At 38.6% G+C, this 18,088-nt stretch overlaps 1 protein-coding gene across 1 annotated transcript in view; it reads right to left on the reverse strand.

The window, feature by feature from the left end:
- Positions 1–18,088, reverse strand: part of UGGT2 (UDP-glucose glycoprotein glucosyltransferase 2) — a gene marked incomplete at both ends in the record, with an annotated part of 131,674 nt that overhangs the window by 13,208 nt on the left and 100,378 nt on the right. Inside the window, 7 exons of the mRNA XM_080689494.1 lie at positions 3,656–3,770; positions 4,584–4,744; positions 6,793–6,975; positions 11,371–11,455; positions 12,436–12,531; positions 14,184–14,266; positions 15,581–15,665. Coding sequence (XP_080545620.1) covers positions 3,656–3,770; positions 4,584–4,744; positions 6,793–6,975; positions 11,371–11,455; positions 12,436–12,531; positions 14,184–14,266; positions 15,581–15,665 — 808 coding nt within the window. The remainder of the gene's footprint in view (positions 1–3,655; positions 3,771–4,583; positions 4,745–6,792; positions 6,976–11,370; positions 11,456–12,435; positions 12,532–14,183; positions 14,267–15,580; positions 15,666–18,088) is intronic.

Raw genomic sequence — 18,088 nt, forward strand, 5'->3', positions numbered from 1 at the left:
ATAATTTCAATTTCAAAGCCCCACTTTGACCTTTTCAGGTCATTCTACTGAATACTCAAATCTCAGTATCTTGTGATTTCATGGGATCTCCAATCCACTAATACTACTAATATTTCACTGTCCCTCAACCCTCAAAGTCTTCACTTGCTTATAGTTATTTCCTTAAACATCCTCTCAATTGCCTTACTCTTGTCTCACTGACTGTACTTTCTTGACAAAGTCTTGGTTACACTTACATCTCTGCACATTCACCTGTGAGTCACCACCACGGCAACTCAACATGGCTGGAGAAACACATCCACACACACACTCCCTTTCATTAACCTCAAGAACAAGACTCTTAGCCGGGCGTGGTGGCACATGTTTGTAATCCCAGCATTTGGGAGGCTGAGACAGGAGGATCGCGGTTTGTGGACGGCCTCAACTATTTAGTGAGGCCCTCCGCAAACTCAGAAAGACCTTTTATCAAAATAAAGGATAAAAAGTTGGGCTGGGGGGTGTAGCTTGGAGGTAGAATACCCCTGGGTTCTATCCTCAGCATAACACACACACACACACACACACACACACACACACACACACACACGAATCTTAAGAGAAACCTTAATTCTGTCAGACAGTTATGGGTCCATTCTGTTTTCTTTCTTGTATAATTATTTCATACACTCAATTCTTATATCTACCCCTCCAACTTGTGTAACTAAAAATTGACTTTCTCTCTCTATATATAGGTTTGTCTGGAAATAACACACAAATGAAATCATACTTTTGTGTCTGGCTTTTTTCACTTATCACATGTTTTTAAGGCCCATCCTTGTTGTGACATGTCTGTACTTGAACTCTTTTTAAGTCCAAATAATATTCCACTGTATGAATATACATTTTATTTATCCATTCACCAAATGATTAACATTTGGGCTGTTTCCATTTTTTGTCTATGAATAATGCTGCTCTAAGTGTTTGTGTACAAGTTTCTGCTTGGACATGTTTTCTGCACTCTTGGGTATATACTTAGAATCGCTGGCTCATATGGCAGCTCTGTGTTGACTTCATGCAGACCTTCCCAACTGTTTTCCATACTGTCTGCACTACTTAACATTCCAGTCAGGATTCTAATTACTTTATATCTTCGTTTGCTCTTGTCATTGTTCATCTTTTCTCTGATTATGAAGTGGCATCTCATTGTAGTTTTGATCTGCAGTTCTTAATGGCCTTTTAAGAGATTAGTTTTGAGAACTTTTAAGAACTTAAGGCACTTTTAAGAACTTTAAGAACTTTTTTTTTTGTGTGTGTGGTACTGGGGTAGGAACCCAGGGAACCATTCTACCTTCGAGCTACATCCCCTAGCCCTGTTTTATTTTTTTCTTAATTTTTATTTTTTTGAATTCTGATCCTTTTTATTGAAAATAAATGGTATACATTTAAACTGTGCTTGATGCCATCTCCCCCCGCCCCAGCAATGAGTGTCCAGGGTAACCATGCTATATTCATTCTTTTACACATGTTCGGATGTAGTTCCTCCATTAGTCAAGTTCGGCCTTCTACCTCGCCTATCCTTCATTCAAACTTTGCTGAGATTTCCCTTCCCTTATCTGGAGTCCCTCTACTATCCCCAATGCTCCCTGGTTTGGGCATATTAGAGAAAATATATGCCCCTTTTCTTTCTGTGCTTGCCTGATCTTACTTAACATGATGCTCTCCAGGACTTTCCATCTTCTTGTGAATGCCGTGATTTTGTTATTCTTTATAGCTGAATAGAATTCTATTGTGTGTATTTCGCATAATTTTGAAATCCATTCATCTGTTGATGGGGACCTGGGTTGGTTCCATATTTTGGCTATTAGGAATCGTGCTGCTATGAACATAGGTATGCATATGTTACTGTAGTTCTCTGATTTCAACCCCTTTGGAAAAATACCCAGGAGTGGTAGAGCTGGATCATATGGTGGGTCCATTCCCAGTTTTCTAACGAATCTCCACATTGATCCATAGTTCTTAGCCCTATTTTTTATTCTTTATTTTGAAACAGGGTCTCACTGAGTTGTGAAGCGCCTCCCTAAGTACCTATGCTGTACTAGAACCACCATTCTCCTGTCTCAGCCTCCCAAATGCTGGGATTAACAAGTATGCGCTACCACACCAGGCTTAAAGAACTTTAAGAATTTAATGACCTTTTAAGAACTTAATGATATTTTTGTGTGTTTATTAACCTTTTGTTTATCTTCTTAGGAATAATGTCTACCTAAACCCTGTACTACTTTTATATTGGTTATTTACATTTTTGTTATGAAGTTGCAAGAGTTCTCTATATTTTGGATACAAGTCTCTTATACAAGTCAGATATATAATTTGCAAATATTTATTCCATTCTGTGAGCTTTTTTAAATAATTTTTATGCTGTCCAATTTATCTATTTTTATTTTATTGCTTGTGCTTTTAGTTTCATATCTAAGAAATCAATACCTAGTTTAAAGTCACAGAGAATTATACCTATGTTTTCTCCTAAGAATTTATAGTTTAAGTTCTTGTGTTTAGGTCTTTAGAGCTTATGTTTATATATGATATGTGGTAGGAGTCCAACCTCAATCTTTGTATGTGGACATATTCTGTCCTAGCATATTTGTTTAAAATATTTTTCTTTCCACATTAAATTATCTTGGTATGCTTGTCAAAAACTAAATGACTATAAATATATGTTTATTTCTGACTTTTGATCTATTCCATTATATATGTCTAACGTTGCAACAGTATTGACTACATGTATTTATTTATTTATTTATTTATTTATTTATTTATTTATTTAGTGGTACTAGGGGTGGAAAACAGGGGTTTTTCTACCTCTGGGCTATACTCCCAGACCTATTTTATACTTTATTTGGAAACAGGGTCTCACGAAGTTGTTGAGAGCCTCACTAAGCAGCTGAGGCTGGCTTCGAACCTGCACGATCCTCCTGTCTCAGTCTCCCAAGTGCTGGAATTACAAGCGTGTGCCACCATGCCCACCCGGCTTAACTACACATATTTGTTTATTTGCGGGTCTGGGGATAGAACCCAGGGCATTCGACCTCCAAGCTACAACCCCTGCCCTATTTTTTATTCTTTAATTTGAAACGGGGTCTCACTGAGTTGCAGAGGGCCTCACTAAGTAGCTGAGGCTGGCCTCAAACCATGATCCTCCTGTCTCAGCCTCCCGAGTGCTGGGATTACAAGCGGGCGCCACCACGCCTGGCTTTAACTACATACATTTAAAAGGCTTCGTATATGTACATTTCTGTGAAAGCATCATGTAGTCAAGGTCACCAAATATATCCACTGCTCTCAATGAGCTTTTTTTTTGGTACCTTTTTAAATCCTTCTCTTCTGTTTTTCCTGCGTCTGCACAATCCAGTCTCTAGCCAAACATAAATTACTTTTTGTCACTATAGATTGGTTTGCATTTTATATAAATAGAATCTATGTACTTTTGGCCTGGCTCCCTTCAATCAGCACGGTACAATTAATATTAAATATATGGAGCTTGAAGTGAAAAATTATGTGTAAGTAGAGGTCTGCATAAAAGGCAGAAGCGTGAGAAACTGAAAACTGAAAATAAACGATTCTGAAGTTTGATGCAGGGAGTTGAAGCAGCCTTTTTTTAAATTAACACTTTACTCACCTGATCTAGGTTTGAAAGACTGTTTGGGTCTCTGCTGAGAGCTTGGTACTGGCCCCGGAGCCTGTCACCTGCTGCAATTCTCCTGAACTTCTTGAGATCCACGACATATAGGGCGCTGCAAAATTGAACACTCCTTGACAACGTATGTTCCCATTAATGTCTACACTAGCCCAGGTCCCCAGTGTGGGCAACTCCGCCCCCTAGGGACACTGGAATGGAAATAGAAGTACAGAAACGAAGGCAAATTTGTTTCTGCATCATTCCTCTTAGTCGTTTAAGGGAGGTAGAGTTTTTTGAGGAGGGGGAGTTGAATGTCTTTTTTAAAAAAAGATGATAAGCCAAATAAAGCTGGAAACCTATGGACAGCAATAAATTAACTACAGATATCCTAGGATCTAATAGTAATTAGTCCTTCAATAAATTTACTCCCAATGTCCAACATTACAATTCAGGTAGGACCTTTGTTCTTAAGAGTCACCTTAAGGTTTACAGAGCTGTCATGAAATTCATGACCCTGCAAAAGACTAACAGCTTTGAAGACAGCATTTTATTTTTTTATTTGACAACCTAAACTCAAAACAGCTACAATAGTTCTAAACATATGCTTGAGCCCATGACTTGGGGTTGACTCTGGGCTCCACTTGCTGTACTAGCAAGGCATGCCTAAGCAGCAAGTTACATAAATGCTTAATGCTTCAGCTTCTACATGTGTGAAACATAGGTAGCAGCAGTGGTACAGAGGCCGTCATAAAGACCTTGAGTTAATATGTGGGCAGGGTTACAACAGTGGCTGGCATGAAATAAGCACGATGTAATTAAGTGGCATGAAAAAAGCACTCTATAATTACCATTACTGTATAATTTCTAAGACAAGTAAACGTTGTGATTCAATATATTACCTATTTACTAAAAGTATAAACTTTCTTACCTAATATGGTATTTCCTTCTCAAAAGATGTGATGCCCAGTATCCAGTTTTCCAGAAACGATATCCATCCATGTCAGTGCGGCTATCACAAAATGGAGTATACCCGTAAGGAGCGCCGCCCAGATCAAAGTCTCGAAGTTCTTTTAGGTCATGTCTCACAATCTAAATAATTCAGAAAATGTCTCTGATGAAGACTATGAAATAGCACAATCCTTTTTTGTTTTTTTTTGCAGGTTTGGGGATGGAACCCAGGGGCATTTGACCTCTGAGCTACACCCCCTGTGCTATTTTTTATTCTTTATTTTGAAATAGAGTCTCACTGAGTTGCAGAGGGCCTCACTAAGTAGCTGAGGCTGTCCACGAACACCACAATCCTCCTGTCTCAGCCTCCTGAATGCTGGGATTACAAGCATGTGCCACCACGCCCGGCTAACACAATCCTTTTTAATGGAAATTCCAAACCATTATTATCCGGCTTCAGGAGACACAGAGAATGCACTTTCCTCACACTGCTTTCAGGTGGTGTGAGTTTACTAAGTATTTATGTTATTCCTCTTGTCTCTTAAAATATTAACAGAAACCTGAAATTCATATTCATAATATATATTATAGTGGTTTTCCTCACCAGTAGGAATATTATATCACTTCTAAGATATATTTTGGGAAGGAACTAAATATTACACAAATATATGGGACTTGGTTTCTCAATGTGTGAAAAATTCAAAATAGTTTTGTGATATCATTATATATTGAAAAAATATTAGTTTGAATCATAAAGAAAAATCTCCTGATTATTCTAAATAATTCCCAGTTATTTTGATAAGGTATTTTGTCCTGAGTATATAAATTCTAATTTATATATTTAATTTATAATATATTACATTTCCATGCTATTGCTATCAGAAATTCTGTATATTTTAAGAATATTTTCCCCCATTATTGACTACAAAGGGAATACAACTCTGAAGGTGACCAGCCTTTCAGTCTTCTCTTTCCCTCCACTCCTGAGGCACTCCCAGACTCTCCTGTGGACTCTCCTCATATTTCAGAGCTGGCTTTTCTAACTCTGTCCCCTTGTAGTTTACTGAGGCCTGGTCCTTCACATATACGTGTGTGTGTGTGTGTGTGTGTGTGTGTGTAGGGCCGGGCGTGGTGGCGCACGCTTGTAATCCCAGCATTTGGGAGTCTGAGACCTGGAGGATCGCGGTTTGCGGACAGCCTCAGGTACTTAGTGAGGCCCTCTGCAACTCAGTGAGACCTGGTTTCAAAATAAAGAATTAAAAAAAAAATAGGACAGGGGGTGTAGCTTGGCGGTCGAATGTCCCTGGGCTCTATCCCCAGACCCGCAAAAAAAAAAAAAAAAAAAAAAAAAAAAAAAAAAAAATATATATATATATATATATATATATATATATATATATATACCATTAATTACAAAGGTAACAAAGGGAAAGGTATAATTTTTAGATATATAAATTTTGAAATTTGAGGACCTTAGTTTGACAGAGGGTAAATTTATGACATTCATTTTTTTAAGTGGTACAGTATAAGAATTTATTAGCTGAATGTCAAAGAATGCTACTGAAGATAGCAGAGAATAATTTTGTGTAATTAATGTTTACTGCAAGAAGTAGCAGCTAATTAAAAAATAAATATCAGTTGTATTCACAGGAATTCATGCAACTACTCTTAGTATGACTGATATATTTTTTTAATTCACAAATTTAAAAAAACCTACTACAGAGAGAAAATTGCTGTCTTAAATAATTAATGATACTTCTTAAAATACCTTCAGTTTTCTGCTGAAATTATGGCAGTTTATATTTTACTAATTTTTTTTTTTTTGTGGTACTGGGGATGGAACATAGGGGCTTTTCTATCTCCGGGCTACACTCCCAGACCTATTTTCTATTTATTTGGAAACAGGGTCTCACTGAGTTGCTGAGAGCCTCACTAAGTAGCTGAGGCTGGCTTCAAACATGTGTGATCCTCCTGTCTCAGCCTCCTAAGCTCCGGGATTACAAGTGTGTGCCACCACGCCCAGCTTGACAGTTTACTTTTAAATTAAAGACACTTCACCCATGTATCACAAACATGTCTTACATATTTACATAGGATAGAAATGAAGAAAATGAACATAAGGAACATAAATTAAGCCCTTCTATTTAGATAGAAGTGATTGCTATAAAAACAATAGTTAGTTTTATTACCTGGTCAGCATCAACAAAAATGATTTTGTCTACTGCAAGTGGAAAAAGGACATCAAGGAAAAGAATCTTGTAACCCCAAATAATTCGTTGTTTTTCAGTCTGCTGATGAAGCCAACGGGGCCACTTATATTGGACCAATTCATATTGAAATCCATATTCCTTAGCCATGTGGGGAATTACTTCCTAAAAGTATATACACAAAAACAATTCACTCAAGGAAGGGAAAGCAATTTGTATTACAGGGGGAAAAAATGAGTTAAAAGAGTTTACTGTCAATTGTTATAAAACAATTGGAAAAATGTGTAAATAACTATTTCTAAGAATTATACCTATGATGTGGTCTGGAAGTGCCCTCAAAGGCCCACGTGCTAAAGGCTTGGCTGTCAGTTTGTGGCACTGCTGGGAAGTGGGGAGCTGTTAGGAGTCGCGCCTGGGGCAGGAGTGTTGGGACTCGTCCCTTCTGTCCTTGCTTCCTGGTCCAACACAGTAGGGTCAAACAAAAATGCCCGTGTGTCACAGTTCAGGAATGTGCTAGCATACCGGTTGGTCAGAGAGACGCAAATGTCAAGAGGGTGTGTAATGAGGAGAACGGATCTACCTGGAGAACACCATGCTAAGTGAGACTAGCTGCTCACAGCAGGGCAGGGCCGTGTGTTCTCATATGTGGACGCTAGGGAGGGATTAGGACACAAGACAGACTTTAGATAATGGGGGGAAGCCCTAGGGCAGCTGGAGGGTCTCGGAGGGGTTGGGGAAGGAGAGTTAACAAAGGAACACTTCAGCCATGTTATGTGCATATGTGAAATGACCAGTGTCAATCTAAAGATCATGTATGGGGAAGGGAGAAGTGGAGAGGGAGCTGGGGATAAGCTCACCACGTGCTGTGTGCCCCTATCCCAACTACATTATGATGAGACTACAATGCACTCATTATAAAAAATAAGCCTGGCGTGGTGGTGGACACTTGTAATTGCAGTACTTGGGAGGCTGAGATAGGAAGATCACAGGTTCAAGGCCAGCCTCAGCAACTTAGCAAGACCATGTCAACATTAAAAATTAAAAAAAAATTGGGCTGTGGGAGTAGCTCAGAGGTAGAATGCCCCTGAGTTCAGGTTCAATTTTGACAAGAGAAAAAAGGGAGGTGTGAAAAATAACACAAAATGAATTACAAATTGATAAATCAGATTCTCTGTAGGCACCATGCTTGAGATTCCTATTTAAATCAATAGTTAAATACACGAGGCAGTTATTGTCTGAATAGCAGGTATCTGATTCAGTGTCTTCCTTTATATTAGAACAGTTATATCTAACTTAGCAACAGAAATATGTTCTGAGAAATTCAACACTTTGCAAACATCGAAAGGTTGCCTAAATAAATCTAGATGGTAAAGCCTACTATGCCCCTGGGCTTCACAATACCACCTACTGCGCCTAGGCTGAACACCTGTACAGTCTGTTATTATACTGAATACTGCAGCAGCTGAAACACAGTAGTAAGCATTTGTGTATCTAAGTGTAAAAAAGGTACAATAACAACATGGTCTAAGAGATAACTAAGGGTACAGCTGAGTAGAACACTTGGAGCTTGCAGGCTGGGCGTGGCTCTGGGTGAGCTGGTGAGTGAATGTGAAGGCTAGGACATTACTACAGACATACCAACACTACATTTAAGCTGAATTAAATTTATAAATGTTTCTTTTTCAATAATAAATTAGCTTTAGCTTCCTATACACTTTTACTTTGTAAACTTGTAACTTTGTAAACTTCTTGACTTTTGCCTAGTAATAATTAGCTTAAAACAAACATAGTTGTATGAAAATATTTTCTTTTCTTATATTCTTATTCTGTAAGCCTTTCTCTATTAATTTTTTAACCTTTTAAGCTTCTTTGTAAAAATCCAAGACACAGGGCCATACTTTAGCCTGGGCACGCACAGGTCGGGATGACCAGCGTCGCTGTCTTCCTCCTCCACGCCTCAGTGGGCCTTCAGGGAGTACACAGGCAGTGAGGCTGCCCTCTCTCACAAGAACAATGCCTTTTCTGAACACCTCCCTGAATAAAGCACCTGCCTGAGGCTCTTTTACAGCTAATTTAAAAAGTATGAATACACTCTGAAATAATGATAAAAACAGAGTCAACACATTAGCTAGTTAACTGTCTACCACCCTCATGCAGTCCCAGGTGCACTTTTCTATGATGGCCACACGGCAGTTACACCAGCATCACAGGAACACGTGAGTGGAGCACTGCTATGACATCACACGCTGTGATGTCACTCGGCTGTTGGGACTTTCCTGCCGCATTTTAATTTATGGGATCACTATCAAAGGTGTGGTCTGGTGCTGACAGAGACATTATGAGGTACATAACTGTACATTATTCCCTCTTCAACCAGAAAGTTAATGAAGTACAGTATTGGCTGAGTCTCATTCAAGATTCTAAACAGAGGGAGGATGGCAAAGTCAGAGAAGGCGAGTTAGCAGATATAGGCTTTGTTTTTTTCTTTTTTAATTATTACCTATAACTAATTTACAGTTATATAGTTTAATTTTTATGTGCTTTTATAAGATAATGGAGATGTAAAATAATATAAGGATCGGTTTCTTTTTCTCATTTTATAAGTATAAATTTTACCTATGAACTGTTGAAATTATGGCTACAACAGTTGCTGGGCATCACTGCGTTATTTTCAAAATAAAACATTAGGAGAAATTAAAAGAAAAATATGTTTTATTCAGCAAATATATATCTTAAAAAATACTGACTAAATGCAAAGTATGTGGCCAGCACTGCTCTGCTCCCTAGGGCCAGCAGTGAACAGCAACAGTGAAGATGGCCGTGGCCTCTGTTGGCTTACAGTTTAGAGTAAGGAGGTAAAAATAAATGAGTTACTAAGTTATCTACAGCAGACAGTGTCAGGAGAAAAATAAAAAGGGAAAGAAAATAAGAGTGTTAGCTATTGAGGAGATTGTAATTTGTACAGTGTAGTCAAGACGGAATACCCAAGGAAGTATAATTTTAGCAGAGCTGTGCGGGAAGACAGGAGGTGCAGTTTCCCAGGCTGGGGGAGGGATTTAGACTCTCACCCAGTATATGTATAGTAGGATAATATTAAAAACGGAGTGACAAAATAGTACAACTTCTGTGTATTTTTATGGGTTGCTTTTCTTTCTTTTTTAAATCTATTGTCAGATGAGCACAGGAGGAAGCACTGTTGGTGATAGAAGACAGACAGGCTATCATGAGGATTAAACATCTAGCCTTTGAAATCAGGATGCTTGGATTAAAATCTCTGCTATGTTCCTAATTAGCTATTCCATCTCAGGCCTGGCTATAAAGGGTAAATCTTGAACACACACAAAAGAAGTGTGGCCCTGACTCCTTGGAATGTCTGCTTCCCTGAGGACCTTGGGTCATGCCAGATGGTCTATGATCACAATGAGATTTATGGTGAGGACCTTGGGCCATAAAAGGCATTAGCTTACCCTTTGCACAGTTAGAGGATTAGGTCAGTCAGGCAGGCTGTGCACTGTGTTTACATAGTTGAATCCTAATAAAAATGTGGAATACCAAAGTCTGAGTGAAAATCCCTGGTTGACAATATTTCATAAGTACTGTTAACTGTTGCTGGGAGAAATACATTCTGAATTGCACAGTCCCACTTGGTGATGACAGCTGGAGACCCCACATTGCATCACGTCTCCCTGAACCCTACCTACCCTTGTACTTATTTCTTTTCCTGACTTTTTAGGTATCCTTTTGTGGTAATAAATTGAGAATTTTAAAATCACTTTTTCTGAGTTGTGTGAGCTCTTGTAATGAGTTATGAAACCATAGGGGAATCCCAACTGTGCAGGCTAGCTTTGGTTATCTTACCATATGGTACTATTATGAAGAACACATGAATAATGCTGATAGAATATTTAGCAACATGTTTATAAATATTAAGAAATAAAAGCATGACTGGCTACTTTCATTTTTTTTTTTTTTACTACCACTTTGATCTAGCAAAAGAAGATTGCTGAACTGCTGCTGCTGATGAGACCCTAACTTTCGTGGAATCTGATTGGTCTGAGGGGAGGCTGAGACAGAGCTCACTGTGTAGCACAAGTGGGGCCATGCCAAGGGCAGAGGTGCTGCTGCATCAGAACTGAGGACAGAGGCCTGCGTCCAGACTACCACAGAAACCAACAACCACTATGCTGTGTAAACACAAGAGGTTTTTTCGCAATACTAGGGATGGAACCCAGGAGCATTCTACCTCTGAGCTACACCCCCAGCCCTATTTTTTTTTTTCTTTATTTGAAACAGGGTCTCACTGAGTTACAAAGGGCCTAAGTAGCTGAGGTTTTCCTCAAACCATGATCCTCCTGTTTCAGCCTCTCAAATGCTAGGATTGCAAGTGCGAGCCACCATGCCCGGCTTGAATATCAATGTTTTGAAATTAAATATTAACTTGAGTAAATATGTATTTCAAAATGCTCATTCAGAAAGAAAAGTATTATATAAACCTATGATGATATGAAGAATTTACTACTCAAACATCAGCCACTGTATAAAAGAGAGTAATATACTTACTTTAAACGTTGGTGAGAGGTAATTTTTTAGAAACCAGAATTTCACTGGTGTTTTGGTGTTACGTAAAACAGAAAGCATCATAATTCTGTATAAAAGAAAGTTAAACTCAAAATAAGTTACCATCAACAGGAGTTCATCCTACTTTTTTAAAAGGTTTTAATATTGAAAGGTATGAATTATAAAGAATAAAAGATGCTGAAATATTATGGCTGATCAAAGATGTAATGTATAAAGATGGAAATCACATGTGATATAAACTGAATTCCCCGGGTTTTGTTTGTTCTAGCTGACAAAGAATTTGGTCTGAAATAGCCTGATTTAGCTGAACTACAGGCTGAGACAGGAGGATCACGTAGGTTTGAAGCCAGCCTCAGCTACTTAGTGAGGCTCTCGGCAACTTAGTGAGACCCTGTTTCCAAATAAAATATAAAATAGGTCTTGGGGTGTAGCCCAGAGGTAGAAGGCCTCTGGACTCCATTACCAGTACCACAAAAAAGGAAAAAAAAATCAACACTAATCTTCAAATGTTTCTGAGACATTCTTTGTGATTCTTCTATAAACTGCTAAAAGCATTTCTTTCTACTTTATAAATATGCTCTCTTTCTTCCATTTCCCTGTTTTTAAAAATAAAACAGGTATTTCTCCACTGGAAAGTAAAAAGTGACTACACATAAATGCTCTCAATATCTTATTGCACATTATGTATTTTCTAGCCCTAAATAAAATCACTATTCCAAGTCAAACAAACGCATGAAATTTCACTGTATCTAAGCAGAACACTTACTTCATAATTGTAACTAAGAAAATGAAGACAGCAAGGTGCAGAGCAAGGTACAGTTTGCTATTTGTGTAAAAAAGCTAAAAAAGGAAAAATATATTTGCTTATCTAGATATGTATTTGGTAGGATACAAAAATAATTCTATTGGTTTCTTAGGGAAAGCGAACTATATCAAGGAAGCAAGAGGTTGAAATTTCTTTTCACTATATATTCCTTCGTTCTCTTTGAACCCTAAACAACAGAAGTGTATTACTTTTTCAAAATATTAGATGAGAAATACACATACCTTAAAAAGCGCTCATACAAATGGCCAGAAGCAACTGAGAAAATGTTGAGAATATCTTTTTCCATTTTGTCGCTTCTACGTAGCCTTCTTGTGAAACTTGAAATAAAAAAGTAGTAGTTGAGCTTCTTAATATATATTTGCAAATTTTATCTGCCTAAATAAAATACTAAATTTGAGAAATAATAAAAATATGAATGCCTTTGAACCTGAGTAGTTACTGACTTTCAGCAAACTCTTATCCTAAGAATTATGAGTTATTAATATTAAATATATGAGAATATCACTTAAAATGTTATGTGCTTTTACTTATAAAATGTAATTAATTTGTTTCTGTTAATAGGGTAACATCTTTGAATTGTTGTGAGTTACAAAAGTTGCTTTGAGAACCAAGAATGAGTTACGCTTGCCATGGCAATATCAAATGTACTGAAACTTCAAGCAGGTTCATAAGGGAGGAAGAACTAGAACACAGAAGTGTGTAGCTATGCCTCAAGGATCTCTATGGCAGAATGCCCCTGGGTTCAAGCCCCAGTACTACCAAAAAAAAAGCAAAGCCTAAAGTGGGCAAAACTCAAATGATGGTCATGCTTTTGACTGACATAACAAAATCTGTGTAGGTTCTTGAATCTACTTGGCTTAAAGTTTAGATTTTTTATCTTTGATCAAAATAATCAGGGATTCACCACCATAATTTAAGTTCAAATCTCTAAAACAGACTTTCAAAGTTCTCTAGAATGTGGATCTACAGCAGACTGCATTCAATTTTTCCCACCTAGCATCTTTTCCCCTTCATATTTTGGAAGAGCCATTAGTCCTCCAATTTTATTCTGTGACATTCTGGTGGGACAGGCCTTCCTATGGCTCCAGAGGTGGGAATCTGACCCAGGTGTGGCCATTCAGAGTCACAGTGGTTAGTTCATTTTGGGACACAGGGCTATACAGGACTAATGGGTCAGTCTCAGGACTTTTGCTGCTGGTATAATCTGGAAAGAGGCAACTTTCTCCTACTGGAGACAGTGAACTTTCATCTTTAAAAGCCTCCCTGAAAACAAGGCACAGAAATAGTAGAACTAAGATAAGGAGAAAGCTTTAACACCGTATCACCTGAATCACCAATGCCAAGACTCCTAGATCCTTTATATGGGTAAGCCAAAGCTTTTCTTTTTTGATTAACAATGTATACATTTCCTAAGCTGAGCTACTTTCTCTTCTTTGAGGAATATATCTTGTATTTTGCTGGAGTATCTTTACTGTGTCTCTGACTTTATTTTTTAATGGTGGTACTGGGGTTCCTGGAAGCCCTTCTACTTCCGGGATACACTCCCCAACCTATTTTATACTTTTTTTTGGAAACAGGGTCTCTTAGGCCACAGCGACTGGCTTGGAACCTGTGCGATCCTCCTGTCTCCGCCTCTCAAGCGCGGGGATTACAGTGTGGACCACCACGCCCAGCCTGTGTCTCTGACTTTTGAGTCCTGCTTTTCCTTTAGAATAGATCTTAGTCAAACACTCCTCCAAGAAGTCTTTCCTAAGGTTCCTTCTGATTGGATATATCCTTTTCTCCTGTTGTTTGGATAGCACTGTATTTTCAGTCTTACTGATCCAGTTTCCTATCTTGTATAATTAACACTCATGTGCTATCCTACCCTTCCTAGAGGCGAGGATCTGTGCTTCAGATCTGTATCATCCTCAGGGTTTCCTCATAGTAGACTGAGTCAGTACAGTTGTGTGAACACTCGTCAGCTTACCTTTTAATGGACTCCCACATGCCTTTTCTTTCATATCTATCACTAAGAACATCTTCCTTAATTTTGTCTGCTTTTTTTTGGACCTAGAGAGCATGGTAAAAAAAAAAATCAGAATTTGTCAATTTTTAATTAATTATTTAATTAATTAATTTATTTATTGTGGTTCTGGGGATGGAACCCAGGGGCTTTCTACCTCCAGGCTATACTCCCAGACCTATTTTTATATTTTATTAGAAACAGGGGCTCACTAAGTTGCTGAGAGCCTCACTAAGTAGCCGAGGATGGCTTCGAACCTGTGTGATTCTCCTGTCTCAGCCTCCCAAGCGCGGGGATTACAAGTGACCACGCCTAGCGAATTTGTCAGCTTTAAATGTTAGGAAGTGAAACATATTAAGCAATATAATCTTGAAAATCTAAGACAGATCACTGCAGGAAACAAAACCAGGCAAAGTCCTAGCACAATGTAATAACCACCTGTCAGTCAGCTTCTGTTTTTAGGTGTTACTGTTTGTTTCTGGCAATTGCTTCCATACTGCTAAATAATGTGCTTACACCTGGCTTTGCTAATTTATCAGCGTTAGACATTATCTACTGGTTATTTCTGGGTTTGTAGATGGAGACATTACTCACTCTGGGTGATGACAGATGAGTTGGCTTACTTAAATCAGTCTCTTTCCCCCCTTTGGAAGTTTTGGTAGTAATTTATTTTCTGTTTTTTTACTGAGTATTTTTTGTAATTTTAATATTTATCTTTTATTCCAACAACTGAAAGTTTCTCTTGCATACTGTTTATAAAAATATTATCATCTCTACTCTTTCCCTCCACCTTTCTTTTACATTAGTTAACCCTTTACTTTAGAATTTGTAAATGCAGGTAACAAGTACATCTATTAGTAAGCATATTGTATCTTTTGCATTTTCTTATGGTGACTCAAATTTGAAAGTAGGCGAAGGGGCTGAAAGGCTGCCAAGCTCTTACTTCTCCTGCAGAGTCACGGTGAGATGGCACCGTGCCACTCACAGGAGACTCTTGCTGGTTCAGATTCTCCTTTCTTTACTACACTACAGAAGTCTTTTTTCTTGGAATTTGTTTTCCTTTTCTTTTTCTACCCTTCCTGCCAAAGCTTGTCCCCAGGAAACCTACACTGAAGCCAAGTGTGGTGACACAAAGCCTGTAATCCCAGTACTTGCGAGGCTGAGATAGGAGAATTGCAGGTTTAAGGACAGCCTTAGCAATGTAGTGAGACTCTCAGCAACCTAGCCAGACCCTGTTTCAAAACAAAAATAGAAAGGGCTGGGGGTAGAGCTTTAGGGTAGAATGTCCCTGGGTTCAATCACCTGAACCACACACACATAAAGAAAGAATACAGGCTATAAAAAGCTTCAGCGTCACAAACCTTTACTTCTAGTATCTTGCTCTTGAAGCTGTCCAATACAACAGTGACATCTCCTATGTTTGGCCGAGAGTCAGTTCCTTTATGTCTAAAATCAGATAAACATACTTAATTCAAAAGTAGACAATTATAATGTAAGTAGCAATTTACTTTGCAATAAAGGTAAGTACTTATATATAGTTCACATTTGCTATTTATATTAATTAGATAACTATATTTAAAAATCCAAGAAAATTTATTATAAAATTGAACAAAATTAGCTCATGAAATTCATTCTTTAGAGACAGGGTCTCACTGAGCTGCGGAGGGCCTCACTAAGTAGCTGAGGCTGTCCGTGAACCGCGATCCTCCAGTCTCAGCCTCCCAAATGCTGGGATGACAAGTGTGAAGCAGCTCATTAAATTCAGTATCACTCAAAGCTTAAATGATCACTTATCCTTTCTGTTGTATATCATAGCTATGATAATACACCTTTTACATTTCTGGTATGTTGCAATGACAAAATATAAAACATTTTCTTGACTTAAAAGATATATATCAAAGTCATTTTGCATTATCAAACACTTTTCAAAATCCATTAAATATTTTGAAATGCCAAAATTTGAAGGGAATTAAACTCATAAGACTGAAAATGAGTCTGTGATGTCCATTTGTATCACTTTAAGGTTTCCCATTCATATTACATACACTGCAGTTCATCTTTCTTTTTTAAAAATTGCTCAAACAAACCCAATATAATGCGGCACTCGATCATTATTTATTTATTTCTGGTACTGGAGATTGAACCCAGGGGCATTACCTCTGGGCTATATTCCCAGCCATCTTTTCTTTTCTTCTGTCTGTCTGTCTGTCTTTCTCTTTCTTCTTCCCTCCCTCTCTGCCTGCCTTCTCCCCTCCTCTCCCCCTCCCCTCTTTCTTTCTTTCTTTCTTTCTTTCTTTCTTTCTTTCTTTCTTTCTTTTCTTTCTTTCTTTCTTCTTTCTTTTTCTCTTTCTGATTGAACCCAGAGGCATTCTACCTCCAAAATACACCTCCAGCCTCATTTTATCCTTCCTTCCTTCCTTCCTTCCTTCCTTCCTTCCTTCCTTCCTTTCTCTTTCCTTATTTGGTGGTACTGGGGTTCCTGGAAACCCTTCTACCTCTGGGCTACACTCCCAGACCTATTATATATATATTTTTAAATTTGCAAACAGGGTCTCTTAAGCCAGGGAGGCTGGCATCGAATCAGCGCGATCCTCCTGTCTCCACCTCCCAAGTGCGGGGATTACAAGCGTGCACCATCACGCCCAGCTTTATTCTTTATTTTAAAATAAAGGCTCACTAAGTTGTGATCCTCCAGTCTCAGCCTCTCAAGTACTGGGATTACAAGAGTGCACCACCATGTCCTGCTTTTATTCTTTATTGTGAAACGGTCTCATTAGGTTGCAGAAGGCCTCACTAAGTAGCTGAGGCTGGCCACAAATCCGAGATCCTCCCATCTCAGCATCCCAAGTCCTGGGATAACAAGTTTGCATGACAACACCTGGCTAATCTTTTTTTTAAATACTGTTCTAAGTACTGAAAAATTCTATTGTAAAAATTATGTGAAAACTGAAAAAAAAATTTTTTTGGTCGGGTCTGGGGATGAAACCCAGGGGTGTTCAACCTCCAAGCCACACCCCCTGCTCTATTTTTTTTATTTTTTATTTTGAAACATGGTCTCACTAAGTTGCAGAGGGCCTCACTAAGTAACAGAGGCTCAGCCTCCCAAATGCTGGGATTACAAGCGTGTACCACCACGTCCGGCTATAACTGAATTTTGTCAAAGGAGAAGAAACAGTAGCTGCATTTGGGAAGACAATTTAGTCTCATGCCTCTCACTCCACCAGGTGATGGGTGGTGGCAATGATACATCTAATATTTCTGCAGGAATACCGTTTATGTTCTGATAAGGTAGGTGTCTGCCTTATACTGCAGGGGTCAGAAAACTGAGCACTCTTGATTGTTGTTCCTAGCCTCTTTCGCAGCTATGGTTCTGGTTGATAATTGGCTTCTGCTAAACAGAGACATTTGTATTTGTTAACGCTTGGCTCATTTCTTCTGGGGCACAGTCAAGGAGCTATGAGACTTTCTATATCAGTGCTCCAGGGTGCAATCATTAGCTTTCTGGGTACTAGGAGCCATCCTTCCTGGAGCGCTTACTCCTTCAACCCTTCTTAACACAACATAAAATCATCTAGTTCCTTTTGGCTAAATCCTCTGATATGGGGAGTCTTACCTGCTATGGTTTGAGTGCTTGTTCCTCCAAACTCATGTGAAATCTAATGACCACTGTGATGGATTATTGAAAGGTAAGACCCTTAGGAACTGATTAGGCCACAAGAGCTCCACTCTCATGGGTGGAGTTGATGCCAATGGAACTGGGCAATTTCCCCCCCGCTCCAGCTCTCTAGCCCTGCCGCCTTGTGCCTCTGTCATGGGATGACACAGTAGAAGGCCTTTGTGGATTTTTGGCCCTCAGAATTGTGAACCAA

The sequence above is a fragment of the Muscardinus avellanarius genome (genome assembly GCF_963383645.1).
Source record: "Muscardinus avellanarius genome assembly, chromosome: 2".
Lineage (NCBI taxonomy): Eukaryota > Metazoa > Chordata > Mammalia > Rodentia > Gliridae > Muscardinus > Muscardinus avellanarius.